At 57.0% G+C, this 24456-nt stretch overlaps 1 protein-coding gene across 2 annotated transcripts in view; it reads right to left on the bottom strand.

The window, feature by feature from the left end:
- CLPB (caseinolytic mitochondrial matrix peptidase chaperone subunit B) overlaps positions 1-24456 on the bottom strand; it is a 58367-nt gene that overhangs the window by 20755 nt on the left and 13156 nt on the right. For both annotated transcript variants that reach the window (XM_048946973.1, XM_048946966.1), the window contains exons 3-5: positions 23446-23532; positions 8526-8629; positions 3426-3554 (exon numbers count right to left, since the gene is read on the bottom strand). In XM_048946973.1, the coding sequence (XP_048802930.1) occupies positions 3426-3554; positions 8526-8629; positions 23446-23532 (320 nt within the window). The remainder of the gene's footprint in view (positions 1-3425; positions 3555-8525; positions 8630-23445; positions 23533-24456) is intronic.

Here is a 24456-nt window from a genome sequence, read left to right as displayed (position 1 = left end):
CAGCTACAGCTTCTACCAACGCCGGTCGGTGAGGTTGTATGGGACACAACATATGGGACACGGTCAGCACATGTGGTGGGGCTGGGCTGGTAGCTGGACTTGGGGATCCTGGAGGTCATTTCCAACCACGATGGTTCCACGGTTCAGTCAATGCACAACAGGGGTCGGCAGGTGAGCTCCATTTTGCTGCCTGAGAGACTACGGATGTAGGGGAGGGCTGCACCAGGCAACCAGAATCAGTGACCTGGGAGGTCCTTGTCCTCCATCCTTGTCCTCCATCCTTGTCCTCCATCCTTACTCCTTGTCTTCCATCCTTGTCCTCCATCCCTGTCTTCCATCTTTGCTTCCTGTCCTCCATCCTTACTCCTTGTCCTCCATTCTTGCTCTGTCCTCCATCCTTACTCCTTTTCCTCCATCCCTGTCCTCCATCTTTGCTTCCTGTCCTCCATCCCTGTCCTCCATCTTTGCTTCCTGTCCTCCATCCTTACTCCATGTCCTCCATCCCTGTCCTCCAACCTTACTCCATGTCCTCCATCCCTGTCCTCCAACCTTACTCCTTGTCCTCCGTCCATGTCCTCCATCCTTACTCCTTGTCCTCCATCCCTGTCCTCCATCCTTGCTTCCTGTCCTCCATCCTTGCTTCCTGCCCTCCATCCTTACTCCTTGTCCTCCATCCCTGCCCTCCATCCCTCTCCTCCATCCTTACTCCCTGTCCTCCATCCCTGTCCTCCATCCTCGCTCTGTCCTCCATCCAACGCAGCTCTTTTAGGTCTCCTCCTCCATCATTCCACGACTCCACGACTCGAGATCTCCTTTCTTAGGTGCCTTAGAGGACAGTGCTGGTGCCCAGGAAACCCTCTGTCCTTCTCGATCCCTCACAGAACAAGCTGGCCAACCTGCCCCCTCCCACCTGATGCCATTGGGATGGAGGCGGCTGCCCACCTCCCACCTCCAGCACGACGGCAAGGGAAACCAAACCGAACCAAAGAACCCCCACCTTTCCCTCTCTCCACGTGTGCAGAGCTATTGAACTCACAGCCAGCACGATGTCACCGTGCCCAGAAATACCCAGAGAGGGATTTGGGTATTTGCTCCCCTGCCCTACAGGGAATCCATCCTTAAGCACTCGGCCACCGCCAGAGCTGCGCTCCACTTATTGCTCTCGCCACGTTAAGCTGCAGCGCTGCGAGATGATTGGTTTTTCAATCCCAGTCTCCCAGGATTTTAATTACTGGTCTGGCACGGCCGGGAGTGGAGCCTGCTGTGGTCGGACGGAGGGGTCGATACGCCGTCCCGGAACATATTGAGCCACGCTGCTCGCAGACTCTATTGCGCTATTTAATCATTTTTTTGTGCAAAATTTACAGCGCGGCAGAAGGGATCAATACTGAATTTATCACATTCCCTTGTAAATATGAGCACGGAAAGGGGAAAAGTGTCTCAGGCTCTCCTGCCCAACAGCTGGCCGGGGGTGGGTGGGTGCTGACTGCAGCTGCAGCACGGCGCCGGGGGGGGGTGGGGGGACGCAGGGGGCCACCCAGTGCTGTTCCTGCATCCATGGGGTGAGGACAGGCCTGGCGTGGGGCTGTGCTCACACCAGCTCAAAGCCAACGGGTCCTCGGCTCCAGCTGGGACAAGGCAGAAGCAGAGCAGCTCGCAGCTCTCCTTTCCCCTGGCTGAGCTGTGGGCAGCAGGTGGAAGCGCTCAGAGCAGCGGCCCAGGAGGAAGGAAGGCAGCGCTCCGCTCACCGCAACTTTTGCTCAGTGGAAGAGCGTTTTGCTAAGGGAGGTGACCTCAGAGCCTTCACCAGAACAAAAAGCAGCACAGGGGTAATGGAGGGGGGGGGAGGTGCCCCTGGCAGGGCTCAGCTCCATCCCTGCTTCCCCAAATCACCGAGGTGACGGTGGAGCATCAGCATGGAGGACTGAGATCAGGAAGGGTGCTGAGCTTCACCCGCCTGCAGAAAGCAGGCCTTGGAAGAGGGGCTTTCGTGCAGCGCATCGAAACGGCGCCCTCAGAGAAGCGAGGGGCTTCCGTGTCTGGCTGGAGGCCCCCTCCTCTCCCCCCCCTCCTCCCCTCCCAGCAAACAAAAAGCCCCCGGATCGATCGCGCTGGTGCACAGCAGCTCACACCCACTCCTTCACATGCAGGAGGACATTGATGGTGTCAGCTCAGGTCGGGAGGCTGTGAAATGTCACCAGCGAGGACAGCGGGATGCCTCGCGCTCTGCTGGGCACGCACATGCTGACCACTGGGGGAGGAGGTGCAGAGGGGTCAGCGAGTCACTGAATGGGGCACAAAGGGGCAGGGGGCTTCCCCTATAGAGGCACGGCAGGGGCTGCTGGGGATGGGGGGGGGGGGGGGAGTTGGCAGTTAATGGCTTTGGCCCTGAGGGCATCGGGCTAGGAAGTGCTGGGGAGAGTAAATGGACGCTTGGTTAAAATACAGGCAGGTGTGGGGGGCGAGGGGGACTGATCTGTGTCCAGCAGGCAGGAAACGTCCTGCTAGGGAGGAGGAGGGGGGGAGGCACCCCATTGAGGAGCTGTGGGACGCCCCAAAAAGGGGAGGGAAGGGCTGGAGCAGCGCCGCCAGCTGGGAGGATCCACTGCATGGAATCACGGGTTGGGTTGGAGGGGCCCCAGGGAAGAGGGAGACGTGTTGGATCGAGCAAGAAAACCATCGCAGGATCACGTAATGGTTTTTGAGCTGGAAGGGATCGCGGAAGGCCGCCTGCTCCAGCTCCAGCCCCGATCTCCCCTCTTCTACTTTGAAACCATTTCCCCACGTCCCATCGCAACAGAGAATCGAAAATTGCCATCCTAAGAACTTTGCACGTCATCCCTTTGGTGCTCGCACAAACACAGCCCTGCAGGCGCTGCGGCAGCCGCACAGTTTGCTGCGTTCTTGTTCTGGAGCTCTGAGGTCAGGCGTTGCCGCAAACAGGGCTCCCATTCAGAGAGCGACAGCAGCTCCAGCACGCAGCCCAGGCACCGAGGCAGCCGTGCAAAACCAGCCCTGTGCACCGTAGTGATGATGGCACTGGGGTGGGCAGCACCGCCCGGCTCTGGTTCTGCACGGCGGTGTGACGGAGAAGCACGTCATCGTGGGGAAGGAGTGGTGGCAGGGTAAACGTGAGACCCGTTGGCATGGCAGCACATCTCTGCTCTGTTAGCTGAGCATCTCCTTCCCCTCTGCTAAAGGAGCGGGGCTGCGTATGAACCCAATTAAGGAGTGTTTATGTCGGAGAACCAGGAGCTCAGGCTCCCAACTCAAAGCGTTCTGTGATGGCGCAGACAGAGATGGCGCGGAACGGAGACCGAGAGCTGAAAGCAAGCAGCAAATCGCGCCTCCTCCTCGAGATGGGCCAGCATGCCTCGCACTGCGCCCCCCAAGTGTGGGTCAGAGCCGCAGGCCGTGCCACCCACCTGCCTCCAGCAGCATCCTGACGCTCAGGTAGTCGTCGGCCAGCACGGCGTAGTGCAGGGCTGTGCAGCCACGGAAGCTGGCACGGACGTTCAGGCGGTTGTTGAACTCATCCTCGCGGGTCACGAGGACTGCAAGGAAGAAAAGACATGGGTCAGAGAGCTGAGGGGCACAAGCTTCCATCTCCAGGCTGCCCCCCGTTCTTTGGGGCCCGCGGTTGCTGCCCCGTGGGCTCTGCGTGCTGCCGGGATGGGAATCATTCACAGTAACGCGTTTTACAGCTCGCTGGAAAGCCTGGAAGTCCCAAAGCAAATGCAATTACCCCGAGCCTGGCAGGTTTTGTGAAACCAGACCGAGAAACTGCAAGGCTGCTCTGAACAGAAACCGGTGCTTTCTGAAGCTGATTAATTAGATTCGTTTCCTGCCCTTGAGCCCCACTGAATGCCAATGTGCACCGATGCCTGTGTGCAGCTCCCACCCGTCCCCAGGCCCAGCCTGAGGCTGCATGTCACCCCGTGTGCAGGGTTGGGGATGCTCTGCATCAGGTGGCAGGCTGGGAAACCTCCTGAGATGTTTGCTGTCCTGTAACCATCGGAAATCAACAGCAGCAACAGCATCTGTCTGTAGCTGACAGCGCAAAGAGGTCGTTTCCAACCTCAGCGACTCCACGAGCGGCACGGCGGGGATGGGGGGCAGTTGGACTTGGTGATTTCAGAGGTCGTTTCCAGCTTTAGTGACCCTCTGACTCTATAAGCAAACACAGTTTGGATGGGTTGGCCATCAGACTTGACAATCTCAGGGGTCTTTTCAGGACTTTGTGGCCTCAGAGCTCATTTCCAACCTTGATGATTCTATAGAACCATAGACTGGGTGGGGATGGATGGCTGGCGGTTCTGCTCGATGCTCTCAGAGGTTGTTTCCAATCTTAACGACCCTTGGATTCTGTGTGAGCACAGTGGGGACGGCTGGGCCGTTGGATTTGATGACCTTTGAGATCTGGTCCAGAGCTGACATTCTTAGATGTCATTTTCAACCTCAGGGCCCTATGAATGGACGTGGTGGGGATGGGCTGGGGGTTGGACTGGACCATCTTAGAGGCCTTTCCCAAGCTCAGTGACTTTGATTCTATGAATGGACACGATGGGGATTGGCTGACCATTGGACCTGATGGTTTTAGGGGTCGTTTCCAAGCTTAACGACTCCCTAATTCTATTGGTAGACACCGTGGGGATGGGTTGGCCATTGGACTTGACAATCTTAGGGATCATTTCCAAACTTGACCATCTTAGAGGTCATTTCCAACCTCAGTGACTTTGATTCTACAAATGGACACGATGGGGATTGGCTGACTGTTGGACCTGATGGTTTTAGGGGTTGTTTACAAGCTTAACGACTCCCTAATTCTATTGGCAGACGCCGTGGCGATGGGTCGGCCATTGGACTTGGCAATCTTAGGGATGGTTTCCAAACTTGACCATCTTAGAGGTCATTTCCAACCTTGGCGACTCTACGAGCAGCCATGGTGAGGATCAGTTGGCAGCCAGACCTGGTGCTCTTAGAGGTCACTGCCAGCCTTAACAAGGCTTTGATGCTACGAACAAAGGTGCTGAGCACGGCTGGCGGTGGGACGAGATGAGCTTAGAGATCTTTCCCAACCTTGGCGACTCTAGGAGCAGACGTGGTGAGGATGAGCCGGCGGTTGGACCTGGAGATCTCAGAAGTCATTCCCAACCTTAATGAGCCTTTGACTCCACGGGTGGACGAGGTGGGGATGGCTCGGCCATGGGATTTGACAATCTTGGAGATCTCTTCTGGACTTGATGATCTCAGGTCATTTCCAACCTTAACGACTCTCTGATTCTATAAGCAAACATGGTATGGATGGTTGGTGGTTGGACTTGACCATCTTAGAGGCCTTTCCCAATCTCAGTGACTTTGATTCCACAAATGGACACGATGGGGATTGGCTGACTGTTGGACCTGATGGTTTTAGGGGTCGTTTCCAAGCTTAATGACTCCCTAATTCTATCAGCAGACACCGTGGGGATGCGTTGGCCATTGGACTTGACAATCTTAGCGATCTCTTCTGGACTTGATGATCTCAGAGGTCATTTCCAACCTTAACGACTCTCTGATTCTATCAGCAAACACGGTACGGATGGTTGGCGGTTGGACTTGATGGCTGGCTGGTCGGGCTCTATTTTAGAGGTCTTTTCCAACCTTGTGGTTGCAGGGAATGGCAATGCCAGCTGCTGGCGCTGCCAGGGACTGCAGCTCTGGGGAGACGGAGCATCAGGAAGGCCAGCGGGTGCAAACTGATGCTCTGCACTGCGGCTCCCCCCGAAGAACTGAGAAGACCTGAGAAGCCGAGCCCAGAGAACGCTGCTGCGCGTAGCTGACGCCGCTCCAGCCCAACATCTCCGCTAACGAACCTGCAGCAGATCAATTAACGCCCCGGCTCCTTCCCTTCCCTTCACTCCGAGAGAACCGGGTTGAGGACGTGTCCACTTATTTATTTGTCGTCATTTCCTACCCGGGGAGGAGCAGGATAATGAACTGCGTGCGTCAGGGAAGATGAATCTGAGATACTAGGGAGCAGCGCAGTAAAGAGATTAAAGCGTTATTATGGTTGGGTTTTTTTTCCCCCACGGTCCGTCGTGACAGCTCGGCCGTCATCCGTAAAGAATGTCTCCGAGAGAGATAATCATCGGAAACTCAATAAAGCGTCAGGGGAAGCCTGCTGTGCCATCCATCACCGGGTGCCTGGAAATTTTCAGCCCTCCGTCTCCCCTTCCTGCCATCCATATAAATGTCTGTAATATATTTGGAGCGGCACCCCCTCTCGATTTCGATGCTTTTATGAAAAAATATCGATAGGCGAAATATGTAAATGGGCGAAAAAAATAAATAAATACATAAAAAGGGGGGGGGGGGGGGGGGAAGAAACCCCCACAAAGGCAGTTTCTCTCTCTCTTTCTCTCCCCTTCTGTTTTTTAAAATGCAACTGAATTTATTCTTTTTAATAAAACACGTCAAGCAAAGAATTAATGCAACTTCTCACGGCGCCGGCCTTATCTCCTCCGCACCCCAAAACTATATAACATCACAGAGGGATGAACGCAGACAAAAACAATTAACTTTATTGGTTGATGCACTTTGCCTTAAATAAAGTCTCCCCGCATGCATTATGGATCGCCGTTCCACGGCTTGTTTTTTAATGCTGTTTCATGCATTTTGCATCCCTCGCTCTGCTCTATGGGCGGCCCCACCTCCGGCACGCAGCAGGTCTGCAGGCCACGGCCAACCTCATCTCCTTCTACGGCTGGGTGAGCAGGCTGGTAGGTGAGGGAAAGGCTGCTGATGGATGCACCCAGACTGCAGCACAGCCTTTGGCACGGTCAGTCACTGCATCCTGCTGCAGAAACTGGCTGCCCGTGGCCTGGGCAGTTTTACCCTCTGTTGGATGAGGAGCTGAATGAGGGCCGCGCTCAATGGCGGTGAATGGGGGGAAGCCCAGCTGTGCCCCATTTCCAGCGGGGTCCCCCTGGGGCCCATCGTGTTTCGTGTCTTCATGGATGGCTCCGATGAAGGCATGGAGGGCATTGAGTGTGCAGTGACAGCGAGCTGGGAGCTGGGCTGGATCTGCGGGAGGGCAGGGAGGCCCTGCACAGGGATCTGGATCAGCGATGGCTGGGCCGAGGGGAGCGGGATGAGGAGCAACAAGGCCGAGTGCCGGCTGCTGCGTTGGGGCACAGCAACCCCATGCAGCGCTGCAGGCTGGGGGATGAGCGGCTGTGAGTGTGAAGAGGAAAGGGAGCTGGGGGTGTTGGTTGGTGCTGGGCTGAACAGGAGCCAGCAGTGTGCCCAGGTGGGCAAGAGGGCCAGCGGCATCCTGGGCTGCATGAGGAATGGCCAGCAGAGCAGGGAGGTGAGCATCCCCTGCACTCAGCTCTGCCGAGGCCGCACCTCGAGGGCTGGGTTCAGTTTTGGGCTCCTCACTGCAGGAAAGATGTTGAGGCCCTGCAGCGTGCAGAGAAGGGCAGCGAAATGGGGAGGGGTGTGGAGCACAGGGCTGCTGAGGAGCTGAGGGAGCTGGGAGTGTGGAGGGTGAGAAGAGGAGCTCAGGGGAGACCTGACTGCACTCTGCAACTGATGGAGGGAGGCTGTGGTGCAAAAGGGCCTGGCCTCTTCTCCCAGGCAAATAGCAGCACACAGGTAATGGCTGCAAGTTGTACCAGCGGAGGTTTAGGTTGGACATGAGGCAGAACTGTTTCTCTCAGTGCTCAGGCACTGCAATGGCTGCCCAGGGAGGTGGGGGAGTCGCCATCCCTGGCAGCGTTCAGGAGGCGCCTGGATGAGGAGCTGTGAGATGTGGTTCAGTGCTGGTGGCACTGATAGCAATGGGAGGGGAGTTGGACTGGATGATCTTGCAGGTCGTTTCCAACCTTGTGATTCTGTGATTCTGTGAGGGATGGGGGCAGAGATCGCCACCCTCGTCACAACCAACTTTCTCCAGCTTCCATCACCCCTCTTTCACGGTTTGGAACCATTGCTCCCCGTCCCACCCCAGCAAAGCACAGCAGAACAGTCCGTCCCTTCTGTGCCACAGCCCTGGGGTGTCTGTGCTGCCAAGGACGTGAGCAGCAGCTGAGCTGGCGGGCCCAACATCCCAGCTGGGGCTGGGGCCTGAAACGCAGGCCAGGAAAAGCTAACAAGAGGCAGCCAGCTCTGTGCCATGCAGCCTTACTTAAACCGGACAATCCTGCTTCACTCAGGATCCGTTCCTAAGACCTGTGCTGCCCTCCCCTCCATGATGCTCAGTGGGACGGGGCTCCTGTCTGCACTGCTGCGCTCCGGCCGAGAGAAAAGCTCTCTGTGGCACTGCAGGACTGCAGCTCAGCAGTGGCTCCGTGTTGTTTTCTCTCATTGTCAGCCACCCCCCCAGCCTCCCACCGCCCGTCCGCCTGCACCGAAACAGAAGCTGAGGTGAAACGGAAACGAGAAACAAAGGCTGCTCCCGAAAGGCAACGCGGCAGCTTCCATTTCAAAGCCAGAAAAGAAACTTCTGGGGATCAGCGGAGCAGCATGCGAACAGCGTTTACCTTCCAAAGAATGGAGGCCCTTCTCCTTGGCGGTCTCATAGACGCTGCTGAAGTCGTCCCCAAGGTTTGGATCTGCGTTGGCTGCCAGCAGGACCTTCAGCACGCTGCCAGGAAGCACAGCACAAGTCAGGCAGAGGGCAAATGTGAGCAGTCAGTTGGAGAAGGAGCTCAGAAAGCAAACGGTGGGGCAGGGAAGGCTCTGGGATAGGAGTCCTGGTGGATGCCCCATCCCTGCAGGCACTGAGGCCAGGCTGGATGTGGCTCTGGGCAGCCAGGTTGGTGACCCCGCACACAGCAGGGCGTTGGAACTGGGTGATTATTAAGGTTCAACCCAGGCCATTCTTTCATTCTGTGGCTGGGAGAGGCGGATTTGGGCTCACTCACACTCAGGGTTTCTGCGCTGTGCCATTCGCCCCCAGCAGCCCCTCTGAGTCAGGGCAGCCCAAAAGAGGCACCTCTTGGGTACGACGCAGCTCAGCCTCTTCCTTGCATATTTCTGCCCTCCCAGGAGGAAGCACCGCGCTCAGCACTTCAGCAATAGATTCCAATGGCAGTAATCATAGGGGTTCTGGAAGGAAAGCATCTGAGTGCTGCCCGAAGTTCAGCCAAACCTCCAGGAATCAGGCGGTCCGCATGAGATCGCCGCTGCCAAACAGCCCCGTCCCCTGCAGCCCAGCTCAGCAGCTGCCACCGCTGCTGGCAAGGATCTCATCTGAGCACCTCCAGCCTCTGTGCATCGCGACGTGTCGCTGCTATCAGCGTAGGACGGGGCAGTGAGCACAGCTGGGGCTGTGGGTGCCCCGTCTGGGGCTGTGGGTGCCCCGTCTGGGGCTGTGGGTGCCCTGTTTGGGGCTGTGGGTGCCCCTGTCTGGAGCTGTGGGTGCCCCGTCTGGGGCTGTGGGTGCCCCGTTGGGGCTGTGGGTGCCCCGTTTGGGGCTGTGGGTGCCCTGTCTGGGGCTGTGGGTGCCCCATCTGGGGCTGTGGGTGCCCTGTTTGGGGCTGTGGGTGCCCAGTTTGGGGCTGTGGGTGCCCCGTCTGGGGCTGTGGGTGCCCTGTCTGGGGCTGTGGGTGCCCCATCTGGGGCTGTGGGTGCCCTGTTTGGGGCTGTGGGTGCCCCGTCTGGGGCTGTGGGTGCCCTGTTTGGGGCTGTGGGTGCCCTGTTTGGAGCTGTGGGTGCCCCGTCTGGGGCTGTGGGTGCCTCATTTGGGGCTGTGGGTGCCCCCATTCCCTGCAGGGAGTGGGACCAGACCGGCCTTTAGAGGATCCAACTCCAACCATTCCACAAGAGATCAGCACACGAGCCACACGCAGGAGGTTGGTGTGGACGCCCCCCTCCTGCTTCTGCAGCCCGAATTCGATTCCTCACCACCCCTGCAAGCGGCTTGAAGCCGCTTCGTTTCTCATCTTTCTTCCTGACGACTCGACAGCAAGGCGTCGCTTGGCATTCATCAGCCCTGACACGGCTGCGGGGCTGACAGCTCGCGCTGACACATACCTGCAGGCTGCCCCCCCGTCAGCTCGCATTTAGGATTTAACGTAAGCTTCTCTCCCATTTACCCCATAAATGCATTAGCAGGAGCGAAAGGTGGTTATTTGGCTCTTTGAATACAGTGCAATAGAGGCAAACTCCTTGCTGGTACAGCTTTGGAGGGTGTTTCAGTGGGCAGAGCACCGTGCTGGGAGCCAGGAGAGCCCCCAGCTCCTCACTGTGATCATATAGAGACCCTTTATACCCACTGTATACTGTACTATAGACTGTATATATATATATACTATAGACTGTCACCCTTCTGTGACCCTACAGACCCCATTCAGACCCACACAGACCTCATCCACATCCACACGGAGCTCCAGCCTCCAAGACCCCCCCAGCCCACGACATCAAACCACATCCCTCCCTGCCAGAATCCTCAGCAATCAGGAACATCTCCTAACATCCAACCCGTCGGTCCTCGCGCTGCAGCTTCCGATCTGCTCAAAGCTCTCTAAAGCAGAGATCAGAAACACAGCTCTAACTTCACACAGCTGGGAGTTGACCAAGCACTGATATGAATCCCTCACAGGCAAAATGCGGAGCTCCAAAAGACCGGTGCTGCATGGCAGCTCTTATCTCAGGCTGTGACCCAGATCTGGGGCTACAGGAGATACGAGATACAGGAGATAGGAGCCCTATGCAGAGCAGACATGAGATAGGAGCCCTGTGCAGTGCAGATACGAGATAGGAGCCCTGTGCAGTGCAGATACGAGATAGGAGCCCTGTGCAGTGCAGACAGGAGATAGGAGCCCTGTGCAGTGCAGATGTGAGATAGGAGCCCTGTGCAGCGCAGATATGAGATAGGAGCCCTGTGCAGTGCAGATATGAGATAGGAGCCCTGTGCAGTGCAGACGTGAGATAGGAGCCCTGTGCAGTGCAGATATGAGATAGGAGCCCTGTGCAGTGCAGATGTGAGATAGGAGCCCTGTGCAGAGCAGATGTGAGATAGGAGCCCTGTGCAGAGTAGACAGGAGATAGGAGCCCTGTGCAGTGCAGATATGAGATAGGAGCCCTGTGCAGTGCAGATGTGAGATAGGAGCCCTGTGCAGTGCAGATGTGAGATAGGAGCCCTGTGCAGAGCAGATATGAGATAGGAGCCCTGTGCAGTGCAGATATGAGATAGGAGCCCTGTGCAGTGCAGATGTGAGATAGGAGCCCTGTGCAGAGCAGACGTGAGATAGGAGCCCTGTGCAGTGCAGATGTGAGATAGGAGCCCTGTGCAGTGCAGATGTGAGATAGGAGCCCTGTGCAGTGCAGATATGAGATAGGAGCCCTGTGCAGAGCAGATATGAGATAGGAGCCCTGTGCAGTGCAGATATGAGATAGGAGCCCTGTGCAGAGTAGACAGGAGATAGGAGCCCTGTGCAGTGCAGATATGAGATAGGAGCCCTGTGCAGAGCAGATATGAGATAGGAGCCCTGTGCAGTGCAGACGTGAGATAGGAGCCCTGTGCAGTGCAGATGTGAGATAGGAGCCCTGTGCAGAGCAGACGTGAGATAGGAGCCCTGTGCAGTGCAGATGTGAGATAGGAGCCCTGTGCAGTGCAGATATGAGATAGGAGCCCTGTGCAGAGCAGACGTGAGATAGGAGCCCTGTGCAGAGCAGACGTGAGATAGGAGCCCTGTGCAGAGCAGATGTGAGATAGGAGCCCTGTGCAGAGCAGACAGGAGATAGGAGCCCTGTGCAGTGCAGATGTGAGATAGGAGCCCTGTGCAGTGCAGATATGAGATAGGAGCCCTGTGCAGTGCAGACATGAGATAGGAGCCCTGTGCAGTGCAGACGTGAGATAGGAGCCCTGTGCAGAGCAGATATGAGATAGGAGCCCTGTGCAGTGCAGATATGAGATAGGAGCCCTGTGCAGTGCAGATATGAGATAGGAGCCCTGTGCAGTGCAGATGTGAGATAGGAGCCCTGTGCAGTGCAGATGTGAGATAGGAGCCCTGTGCAGAGCAGACATGAGATAGGAGCCCTGTGCAGTGCAGATGTGAGATAGGAGCCCTGTGCAGTGCAGACAGGAGATAGGAGCCCTGTGCAGTGCAGACAGGAGATAGGAGCCCTGTGCAGTGCAGATGTGAGATAGGAGCCCTGTGCAGTGCAGACGTGAGATAGGAGCCCTGTGCAGTGCAGATGTGAGATAGGAGCCCTGTGCAGTGCAGATATGAGATAGGAGCCCTGTGCAGTGCAGACATGAGATAGGAGCCCTGTGCAGTGCAGACGTGAGATAGGAGCCCTGTGCAGAGCAGATATGAGATAGGAGCCCTGTGCAGTGCAGATATGAGATAGGAGCCCTGTGCAGTGCAGATGTGAGATAGGAGCCCTGTGCAGAGCAGACGTGAGATAGGAGCCCTGTGCAGAGCAGACAGGAGATAGGAGCCCTGTGCAGTGCAGATATGAGATAGGAGCCCTGTGCAGTGCAGACGTGAGATAGGAGCCCTGTGCAGTGCAGATGTGAGATAGGAGCCCTGTGCAGTGCAGACGTGAGATAGGAGCCCTGTGCAGTACAGATGTGAGATAGGAGCCCTGTGCAGAGCAGACGTGAGATAGGAGCCCTGTGCAGAGCAGATGTGAGATAGGAGCCCTGTGCAGAGCAGACAGGAGATAGGAGCCCTGTGCAGTGCAGATGTGAGATAGGAGCCCTGTGCAGTGCAGATGTGAGATAGGAGCCCTGTGCAGTGCAGACACGAGATAGGAGCCCTGTGCAGTGCAGATATGAGATAGGAGCCCTGTGCAGTGCAGACGTGAGATAGGAGCCCTGTGCAGTGCAGATGTGAGATAGGAGCCCTGTGCAGTGCAGACGTGAGATAGGAGCCCTGTGCAGTGCAGATGTGAGATAGGAGCCCTGTGCAGTGCAGATATGAGATAGGAGCCCTGTGCAGTGCAGACAGGAGATAGGAGCCCTGTGCAGTGCAGACACGAGATAGGAGCCCTGTGCAGTGCAGACAGGAGATAGGAGCCCTGTGCAGTGCTGATATGAGATAGGAGCCCTGTGCAGTGCAGATATGAGATAGGAGCCCTGTGCAGTGCAGACAGGAGATAGGAGCCCTGTGCAGTGCAGACGTGAGATAGGAGCCCTGTGCAGTGCAGATGTGAGATAGGAGCCCTGTGCAGTGCAGACGCGAGATAGGAGCCCTGTGCAGTGCAGACGTGAGATAGGAGCCCTGTGCAGTGCAGACGTGAGCTATGAGCCCCATGCAGCCCTGCAGGAGGCCTCTCTCCCATCTGAAGCAGCTCAGCTGCGTGTTATTCATAAAGGGCTGCCCTTCAGATGGCCAACAGAGAATCACAGAACCGTAGGGGTTGGCAGAGCCCGTTTTCCTGCTCCTGTTGGTGCACAGCCCCTGGTGCTGGCTGCCTCGAGGTGTGGGCACCACGGCCCGGGCCGTTCTGCAGCTCAGCCGCATGCTCAGCCCAAATGAGATGAGCCTTAACGAGCAACTTGCCCTTAGGTGAGAGGCAGCTGATGAACACCAACCCCTGCTGGCCCTGCGGGCAGCGCCGCACCGAAGCTCTCTGTGCGCTTCTCATCGATGGGGGGGAAAAAGCTTTCCTGCCTTCGGTGTGTGGACGGACAGATTGTTAAGGATGAAATACATACATGCATCCAATGCAGGAGGGGGGGGAAATCGATGGGGAGATGGTCAGACGTGGCCTGGCTGCGCCGGGCAGCTGGGGTTGGTGAAGCACGAAGGCCGGTGATCCCCATGACCGTGAGTTATCGGCACAATGCTGCCCCGAGCCGGGGCACGGCCACAGGTCTGCCCAGACACAAAGCCCCCCAGTGTGGTTGGATCTTAGCTCTGTAAGGCTCAGCGGGGGCACAGGGCTGCCGTTTGAGTGCAGGAGGTGCGGGAGCAGCCAGTGCTGCCTGACCTCCAGCATAGAAGAAGAAGGAGAGCGGCCATTTCAGCTCTGGCTGCGGCAGTGCAAGCGGGGGCTGCAGACCCCCAGCCTGCCAACAGCAGGGCTGTGAGCCCACACACCTCAATGCAGGAGGAGACCAGGAGAGTCGGTAGCACAGCACCCCGTCCTGGGGGCTGCAGGCCACGCGTGGCTCCTCAGAGCTCTGCTGAACCCCGCAGGCCAGGCGCAGTGCCCAAGGCACCCAGGGATGGCACACAGCTCTGCTCAGACGGCTCAGGATTGGCGGCATGAAGTGAAAGGAGTTGGAAAAGAAAGGGAACGAAGAAAGCCATCCGGAAGAGATGTCTGTACCTAATATAGGTGAGGAGACTGCGCCCGTGCATCACATCACTGCCCACAGACAGAAAGCAGCACAGGGCTGCTCTCAGAGCACACGGCCCATATAAACCAGCCCTGCAGCACGCGGCCCAGCAGCAGCGGGGCAGGGGGAGCTGGGGCCGAGCTGCTGAGGATGCTGCCGTCGGATCTGTGCTCAAAAGGAAGGGCTTGTGAGGGTGTGAGATGGGAAGGAGGGGGCTGAGCGTCCCCTCTGCGTCCAGCCCCATCCCAGCCCCATCCCAGCCCCATCCCAGCCCCATCCCAGCCCCATCCCAGACATGCAGACCCACAGAGACTGCTTTGGGTTTTCCTTTCTGTGAGCTCTGTGAGCTTTCAGCACAGCACAGACCCTGCTGTGCTCTCAGCAAGCGCTGCATCCGAGCTCAATCACTACAGGTCAGTTCAAGGTGCAGCGCCGGCAGGGGAAGGAGCCCCCAGCAGTGCTTCAGCACAGCCCATAAATCCTCCCTTCTCAAACAGGCGTCTTTCCAGCAGAATTAGGGAACTGCTTTGGAACAGGTCTCAAAAAGGCACTCGGTAAGGGGCAGAACAGCAGGAATAACCACGGCACCAGGGGCACCCAGAGCACCCCAAAACCAAGGCAGGGGCAGCGCACCAGGACCGCTGTGCAGGCTGTTTGCAAGGGGAGAAAAAGCTGGGTTGGAAAAGGAGCCCAGCCGTCCTGCTGGCACCGGGGATGGCAGCTGACAGCCATCATCAATGTGCCATGCTGAAATCGAGTTAAACATATGGATGTAGGTGTCTAATTGGGAGGGGGGCTGAGAGATACAGAGCCGAAGGACAGGGCAAGGAGATCAGCAGCACGGCAGGCGCTTGGAAACGTCCCCCTGCTCTGAAAGGTGGCTTTGGAAGGGCAGCCTTTGGTTCCAGCGCCCTGCTTGTGGTGTGGCGAAGGGGTGGGAGAACAGAATCACCAAAAATGCATCCATTTCTTTTCGGTATCTTTGCAACTCCGTTCCTGGTTGGCTTTGTTAATGTGACCTGAGGATTTCCAAAGGGAGAGCAAAGTCAGATCCCAGAGAAAGAATTGGGTGGTGGGAGCCAAGAGCAATGAGAGCATGGCAACTCTAAGAGAAGGAATTGGGTGGTCAGCTCTAAGAGCAATGAGAGCATGGCAAGTCTAAGAGGAGCAATTGGGTGGTCAGCTCTAGGAGCAATGAGAGCATGGCAACTCTAAGAGAATTGGGTGCTCAGCTCTAAGAGCAATGAGAGCATGGCAACTCTAAGAGAATTGGGTGGTGGGTGCCAAGAGCAATGAGAGCATGGCAACTCTAAGAGAAGTAATTGGGTGGTCAGCTCTAAGAGCAACAAGCGGATGGTGATCTCCAAGAGACACAACTGGATGGCCAACACCAAGAGCAGTGAGCGCATGGCCAACTCCAATAGAAATGAAGTCTCTTCAGCAGGGTTTGCCAGGACCTCTCCTACCCCACAAGTGACCCCACGCCACCCATGGCCGTCCGGCAGCATCACAGCGTCCCAGAACGGCAGGGCTTGGATGGAGCTGCAGAGCTCATGCAGTCCAACCCCCTGCCCCAGCCGTTCCTACAGCAGTCGCACAGCTCAGCATCCAGGCAGCTCTGGAACATCTGCAGAGCAGGAGACGCCACCACCTCCATGGGCAGCAGTGAGCAGTGGGACCATAGGGACATGTTGGGACCCATAGAGACAGGCTGGGACCCATAGAGACACGTTGGGACGCATAGAGATACATTGGGACCCATAGAGACACGTTGGGACCCATAGAGACACGTTGGGACCCATAGAGACACACTGGGACCCATAGAGACATGTTGAGACCCATAGAGACACATTGGGACCCATAGAGACACGTTGAGACCCATAGAGACACACTGGGACCCATAGAGACACATTGAGACCCATAGAGACACATTGGGACCCATAGAGACACGTTGAGACCCATAGAGACACATTGGGACCCATAGAGACACACTGGGACCCATAGAGACACATTGAGACCCATAGAGACACGTTGGGACCCACAGAGACACATTGAGACCCACAGAGACACGTTGGGACCCACAGAGACATGTTGGGACCCATAGAGACACATTCGGACCCATTGGGACCCATAGAGACACGTTGACACCCATAGAGACACGTTGACACCCATAGAGACACATTGGGACCCACAGAGACACATTGGGACCCATAGAGACACGTTGGGACCCACAGAGACACATTGGGACCCACAGAGACACATTGGGACCCATAGAGACCCCTTGGGACCCACAGACTCCCCCCTCCCTGTCCCATCGCTCCTCCCCTCACTGCACAGCCGTTCCTTCGCACATTGCTGCACAACTTCCTATGCTCAGTTCCCGGCCGTTTCCCCTCCTCCTGTCTCCACTCCCCACTGATCACAGTCCATCCTCTCCACGCTGCCCCCACACCTCAGATACCCACAGCCCTGGCTCAGCTCCCCTCTCAGCCTCCTTTGCTCCATGCTGAACAGCCCCAGCTCACTCAGCCTTTCCCCATAGCACAGATGCTCCAGGCCGCTCTCCATGCTGGTGGCCCTGCGCTGTTCTGTTCCAAGAGCTCCCTGCCTGTTTTGTGCTGGGCAGCCCAGAACTGGACACAGGGCTCCAGGTGAGGCCTCACAGGGCAGAGCAGAGGGGGAGGATCGCCTCCTTTGACCTACTGGCCACGCTCTGTGCAATGCAGCCCAGGCTGCCATTGGCCCTCTTGGCCACAAGGGCACACTGCTGGCTCATGGCAACCTGCTTTCCACCAGGACACCCAGCTCCCTCTCATCCCCCATCCTGTACCGCTGCACGCCGTTATTCCTCCCCAGATGCAAGACTCCACACTTGCTGTTGTTAAACCTCATCCGGTTTCTCCCTGCCCAGCTCTCATCCTGCCCAGCTCTCGCTGAATGGCAGCACGGCCTGCAGCCAATCCTCCCAACTTGGTATCATCACCAACTTGCTGAGGGTGGCCACCATCCCCTCCTCAAGGCCATTGATGATGTTGAACAAGGACCCAGCACAGAGCCATGGGGACACCTCTGCTCACAGGCCTCCAGCCAGACTCTGCACCACCAACGCCGACCCCCTGCACTCAACCCACCTCACTGTCCACTCGTCCATCCCACAGCTTTGTCATAAGGATGTCGTGGGGGACAGCACCAAAAGCCTTGCTGAAATCAAGGCATTCTACATCCACTGCTCTGCCCCCATCCACCCAGCCAGAGATAACATCACCCAGGCTGGTCAAACACGACCTCCTCGTGGTGAACCCATGCTGACTGCTCCTCATCACCTCCTTTTCTCCCAGCTCCCTGGAGATGGCATCCAGCACAGCTGTTCCACCACCTTTGCAGGACAGAGCTGAGGCTGACTGGCCTATCATTGCCTGGCTCTTCCTTCTCGCCCTGTTTGAAGCCCGCAGTGACGTCGGCTCTCCTCCAGCCTTCAGGCACCTCCCAGTCCTCCAACGACCGAAAGCAGCTCAGCAATCCCTGCTGCCAGCTCCCTCAGCTCCCATGGATGCATCCCATGGGGTCCCATGGATTTGGGAACATTGGTGCTGCCTGGGTGCTCCCAGATCACCTCTGCCCTGACAGAAGGGAGGTTTTCCATTCCCCAGCCCCTCTCACTCACCTCCAGGGTCTCGGATCCCCAAGGGGGAGCTTTTGCACTGAGGACAGAAGCACAGAAGGCATTCAGTATCTCTGCCTTCTCAGCATCCCCCATTACCAGCACACCCCCATCACTTAGCAGGGGAGCCACATCCCCCCTACTCTTCCTTTTACTGTTAACACACTTAGAAAAGCCTTTTTTATGATCCTTTACCCCCTGTGCCAGATTCAATTCCAGGTCTTTCGCCTTCCTCGTCGCATCCCTGCAGGCCCTGACCACATTCCTGTATTCCTCCCAAGCGCTCAGACCCTTTGTCCACATTCCATGGGCCTTCTTCTTCCCTTCCTGTTGGCCCACGAGCTCCTTGCTCACGCACACAGCTCTCCTGCCACCCTTTCCCCATGTCTTCCTCCCAGGGACGCCGCATTTCACGCTTCTGCTGCCCTTCGGGCAAAGCCCTGTGAAGAAATACACCTCAAGAGCAGCAGTTTCTGTATTTACATCATTAACGACACCTTGTGGGCCCCCCCTTCACCCTCGCACCCCATCCCATCCACCAGCCTGGGCACCGGATGCCTCCATGAGCGCTTTGCAGTGTGTCCAGGTGGCCAAAAGGCCAATGGAGTCCTGCATTGCACAGTGCGTGGCCAGCAGGTCGAAGGAGGCGATCCTCCCCCTCTGCTCTGCCCAGTGAGGCCTCACCTGGAGCCCTGCGTCCAGCTCTGGGCTTCTGTGTTAAAACCGACTGGCCCCCATCCAGGCTGCGTGCTGCAGCAGGTCACAGAAGAGACACGTTGGGACACATTGGGACCCAGAGAGATACATTCGGACCCATAGAGACACGTTGGGACCCACAGAGACACGTTGGGACCCATAGAGACACATTGGGACCCATAGAGACAGGTTGGGACCCATAGAGACATATTGGGACCCACAGAGACACATTGGGACCCATAGAGACACGTTGAGACCCATAGAGACACATTGGGACCCACAGAGACACGTTGGGACCCATAGAGACACATTGGGACCCATAGAGACAGGTTGGGACCCATAGAGACACGTTGGGACCCATAGAGACACATTGGGACTCACAGAGACAAACTGAGACCCATAGAGACACATTGGGACCCATAGAGACAGGTTGGGACCCATAGAGACACGTTGAGACCCATAGAGACACATTGGGACCCATAGAGACAGGTTGGGACCCATAGAGACAGGTTGGGACCCATAGAGACACGTTGAGACCCATAGAGACACATTGGGACCCATAGAGACAGGTTGGGACCCATAGAGACACATTGGGACCCATAGGGACACATTGGGACCCATAGGGACACATTGGGACCCATAGAGACACGTTGGGACCCATAGAGACACGTTGGCACCCATAGAGACACGTTGGCACCCATAGAGACACGTTGAGACCCATAGGGACACATTGGGACCCATGGACACCCATTGGGACCCATAGGGACACATTGGGACCCACAGAGACACATTGAGATGCATAGAGACACGTTGGGACCCATAGAGACACATTGGTACCCATAGAGACACGTTGGGACCCATAGAGACACATTGGGACCCATTGGGATCCATAGAGACACATTGGGACACATAGAGACACATTGGGACTCACAGAGACACATTGAGACCCACAGAGACACGTTGGGACCCATAGAGACACGTTGGGACCCATAGGGACACGTTGGGACCCATAGAGACATGTTGGGACCCATAGGGACACATTGGCACCCATAGGGACACGTTGGGTGCAGTGCTGGGAGGTGCTGGCTGAGTGCACAGCACTGCTGGGGAGTCAGACGTCGCTGTGCTGCACGATGAGCTGCCTGCAGAACGAGGGATCCAGCACAAAACAGGCAGGGAGCTCTTGGAACAGAACAGCGCAGGGCCACCAGCATGGAGAGCGGCCTGGAGCATCTGTGCTATGGGGAAAGGCTGAGTGAGCTGGGGCTGTTCAGCATGGAGCAAAGGAGGCTGAGAGGGGAGCTGAGCCAGGGCTGCTGGTATCTGAGGTGTGGGGCAGCATGGCGAGGATGGACTGTGATCAGTGGGGAGTGGAGACAGGAGGAGGGGAAACGGCCGGGAACTGAGCATAGGAAGTTGTGCAGCAATGTGCGAAGGAACGGCTGTGCAGTGAGGGGAGGAGCAATGGGACAGGGAGGGGGGAGTCTGTGGGTCCCAAGGGGTCTCTATGGGTCCCAACGTGTCTCTGTGGGTCCCAACGTGTCTCTATGGGTCCCAATGTGTCTCTGTGGGCCCCAACATGTCTCTGTGGGTCCCAATGGGTCTCTATGGGTCCCAATGGGTCTCTGTGGGTCCCAATGGGTCTCTATGGGTCCCAACGTGTCTCTATGGGTCCCAATGGGTCTCTGTGGGTCCCAATGGGTCTCTATGGGTCCCAACGTGTCTCTATGGGTCCCAACGTGTCTCTATGAGTCCCAACGTGTCTCCGTGGGTCCCAACGTGTCTCTGTGGTTCCCAACGTGTCTCTATGGGTCTCAACCTGTCTCTGTGGGTCCCAATGTGACTCTATGTGTCCCAATGTGTCTCTATGGGTCCCAACGTGTCTCTATGGGTCCCAATGTGTCTCTGTGGGTCTCAACGTGTCTCTATGGGTCCCAACGTGTCTCTATGGGTCGCAATGTGTCTCTATGGGTCCCAACGTGTCTCTATGGGTCCTGCAGCATAGGAAGTTGTGCAGCAATGTGTGCAAGCACTTCTTTACAGTGAGGTGAGGAGCACTGGAACGGGCTGCCCAGGGAGGTGGTGGAGTCTCCTCTGGAGATCCAAGATCCAAGTTATGGATCCAAGTTGAAGGAGGGAAGATTGAGGTTGGATGTTAGGGGGAAGTTCTTTACTAGGAGAGTGGTTGGGCCCTGGAACGGGCTGCCCAGGGAGGTTGTGGATGCCCCGTCCTTGGACGTGTTTAAGGCCAGGTTGGACGGGGTCCTGGGCAACCTGATCTGAATGTGGATGTTTGGTGGCCCTGCCAGGCAGGGGGGTTGGAACTCCATGATCCTTGGGGTCCCTTCCAACCCGGGTGATGCTGTGATTCTGTGTGAGATGTTCAGACCTGCCTGGATGCCAAGCTGTGCGACCTGCTGTAGGGAACGGCTTTGGCAGGGGGTTGGACTCCATCATCCCTGCAGGTCCCTTCCAACCCCTACAATGCTGTCATTCTGTGAGTGTTTTCCCCCCCATTTCAGGCCTGTTTTTGGGTAAGGGCCGTTCATCTGTGATTCTGTTTTCCCCCCCATTTCAGGCCCGTTTTTGGGTAAGGGCCGTTCATCTGTCAGCGTTTTCCCCCCCATTTCAGGCCCGTTTTTGGGTAACGGCCGTTCATCTGTCAGCGTTTTCCCCCCCATTTCAGGCCCATTTTTGGGTAAGGGCCGTTCATCTGTCAGCGTTTTCCCCCCCATTTCAGGCCCGTTTTTGGTTAATGGCCGTTCATCTGTCAGCGTTTTCCCCCCATTTCAGGCCCATTTTTGGGTAAGGGCCGTTCATCTGTCAGCGTTTTCCCCCCATTTCAGGCCCGTTTTTGGTTAATGGCCGTTCATCTGTCAGCGTTTTCCCCCCATTTCAGGCCCATTTTTGGGTAAGGGCCGTTCATCTGTCAGCGTTTTCCCCCCATTTCAGGCCTGTTTTTGGTTAATGGCCGTTCATCTGTCAGCATTTTCCCCCCATTTCAGGCCCGTTTTTGGCTAAGGGACCTTCAGCCTTTCTCACCGATCCGCTCTCATCCCTTGCAGGCCGGGGAGCCGCGTTCTGCTCCGCTGCTCACTCGGAATGGTCAGCAGCCGTCTCGCTCCGCCGCCCATCATTGTGCCCTGCTGAAGGCGGGAGGCTCGGCCATGGAGCCGGCAAACAACGGGGCCGGCTGCCGCTGGGACATCAAAGTTAAACAAACAGCCCCGGCCCCCCCTCCTGCGTGCCCACGGCCGGCAGCTCCCCGAGGAGGTCACGGCTTTCAGCTTGTCACAGCGCACATCAAAGTTGGCACCACACACGAACTCGGCACACGGATTGCAATCGCGTCGCCCGAGAGCGGATATTTCGGCCTTTGTGCTCGCCGTTAAGCCCGTGTTTTCACAAGTAATTAAGCTTTTCTGCTTATGAACTTGTGACTGAGTAAAGCGTCCCCGAGAGCTTGTAACATCAAAGCGCCTTCTCCCACGTCTGGCCCGCATTTGCTGCAATTGGATTTCTCTTTCTCTCCCCCTTTCTTTTTCTTTTTCCCCCCCTTAAATGATGATAATAATAATAATAAATCCCTAATTGAATTTAGCCGTCGACTGAATACATTTAGGAGTGCCTTTAAAAGGTTACAAGAAGCCACGGCGATCATCATGGGAACTGAGGAGGGAGGGCACAGCGCTCGGCCCTTTCTGCTTCCTAAAGGTCGAGCATGAAAGGCCCAGCACGGCCCCAGGCCGGGGGGCAGCAGCTCCCATGGTGGCTCCCCAGTGCTGCAGAGCCACCGGGCCGCAGCAACGGAGCCACGGGGGTCAGAAGGGACCTCAGGGACCTCAGAATCCAACCCCCCCCTCCAAAGTGGGTTCCCTAAGGCAGGTGGCACTGGGAAGCATCCGGGTGGGTTTGGGGTGTCTCAGGTATTGCATCCCTGCCCTGTTCCCTGCCCAGCAGCTCCCTGTCTGTCTGTCTGTCTGTACGCAGCAGGGCAGCTCAGCACGGGCGCAGTGCTCCACGTGTGGCTCCTCAGGGCACAGAAGACGGGAGGAGAACCTCCCTGCCCTGCTGGCCATGCTGTGTGCCACGCACCCCATGGTTCCATCGGCCTTCGTGGCCACTGCTGCTGCCTCACGGCCACCAGGACGCACTGCTGCCACATGGCCAACCTGTGCTCAACTGCTGGCCACCCGTTGGCCATCCAGGACATTATTATTCACCTTCTTGGCCACCGGGACACACAGCTGGATGATGGTCAGCCTGTGGCCAACCATTGGCCAACCAGGACACCATCGGCCTTCTTGGCCACCAGGATGCACAGCTGGATGATGGTCAGCCTGTGCTCAGCTGCTGGCCACCCATTGGCCATCCAGGACATCATTCACCTTCTTGGCAACCAGGACACACAACTGGATGATGGTCAACCTGTGGCCAACCATTGTCGAAGCAGGACACCACTGGCCTTCTTGGCCACCAGGACGCACTGCTGCCTCACAGCCAGCCTATGCTCAGCTGCTGGCCACCCGTTGGCCATCCAGGACATTATTTACCCTCTTGGCCACCGGGACACACAGCTGGATGATGGTCAGCTCAGCTGCTGGCCACCCGTTGGCCACCCAGGACATCATTCACCTTCTTGGCCACCAGGACTCACTGCTGCCTCACGGTCAACCTGTGGCCACCCAGAACACCACGGGTCTTCTTGGCCACCGCTGCTGGCTCACGGTCACCCTGCTGGCTGCCAGGACCCCCAGATCCTTCCCTCCTTTCCAGCCCCCGATGGAAGACGCTGAGACAAACGTACCTGGAATTCCTGCTGATGGCTGCCACCATCAGAGCCGTCCAGCCCAGCCGGTGCCTCGCGTTCACATCCGTGCCTTCCTGCAGCAACCTGGACAGAAGGGAGACACCATCAGGAGGAGGATGTGGGGAAAGCATCCCGAGCAGGCAGGAGCTGATGGAGCAACTCAACATTTACAGGCAGCTGTTCCAGCACGGCCTCTTAACCCACAGCCTGATGACGGCTCTGAGCCTTCGGGTGCGACCAGGTGGGTTTCAGAAGGCGCTCACATCTCCAAAGCACGCGCCATTGTTTCAGTTTTCGTGCCCCAAAGGACAAGAGAGGAGACAAACCCAAAACCTCAGAGGTGCCAAATCACAGGATAACAGCTTGGCTGAGCCTGGGGACCCTCTGGGTGCTTCTGCTCCCCCCCGACCCACAGAGCACAGCACCCAGCCCCCCATGCAGGCGCTTTCTGGAGCTCCCCAAGGAGCAGAGCGCACTCGACGCAAACCTTCCTCTGCTCACAGCTCCCACGCTGCTCTCCCCACCCCAAATACGTTCCCATAACCCCGAAGTCATTTCCAAGCAAGGACCGAGGACCCTGAGCCCAAGGGGGAAAGGAGGATTCTGCAGCACTGCCACAACGGAAGGAACAAAACGGTGATGGGGAGCCTTCCCTCGCAGCTGCTGAGCGCGGCTCTGAAGGCCATGATGGAAGATTCCTGCTCGTTTAACCAATTAAAAGCTTAATGATGAAGAGCTCTTTGGCAGCCAAGCACTGTTGCTCCATAAAGGTGTGATGCTACGAGGGGCCAGCTGGGATAACAGCCTTCTGCTTCCTCCTCCGGCCACTTAAGAGGGGAAACAAAAGCCTGCATGCCTGCAGCAGAGCTCAGACAGCAGGAAAGGAGAAACTCAGACAGAAGGAAAGGAGAAACTCAGACAGAAGGAGAAACCAAGCAGGAGCTGCTGACCCCAGGATGGGACAGGATGCACAGCTGGCGGCAGATCGCTATCTCTGAGCCATCCGTG

Source organism: Lagopus muta, chromosome 1 (genome assembly GCF_023343835.1).
Source record: "Lagopus muta isolate bLagMut1 chromosome 1, bLagMut1 primary, whole genome shotgun sequence".
In the NCBI taxonomy this organism is placed as follows: domain Eukaryota; kingdom Metazoa; phylum Chordata; class Aves; order Galliformes; family Phasianidae; genus Lagopus; species Lagopus muta.
The sequence above is the reverse complement of the archived record's forward strand: the minus strand, read 5'-3'. Positions and strand labels throughout refer to the sequence as shown.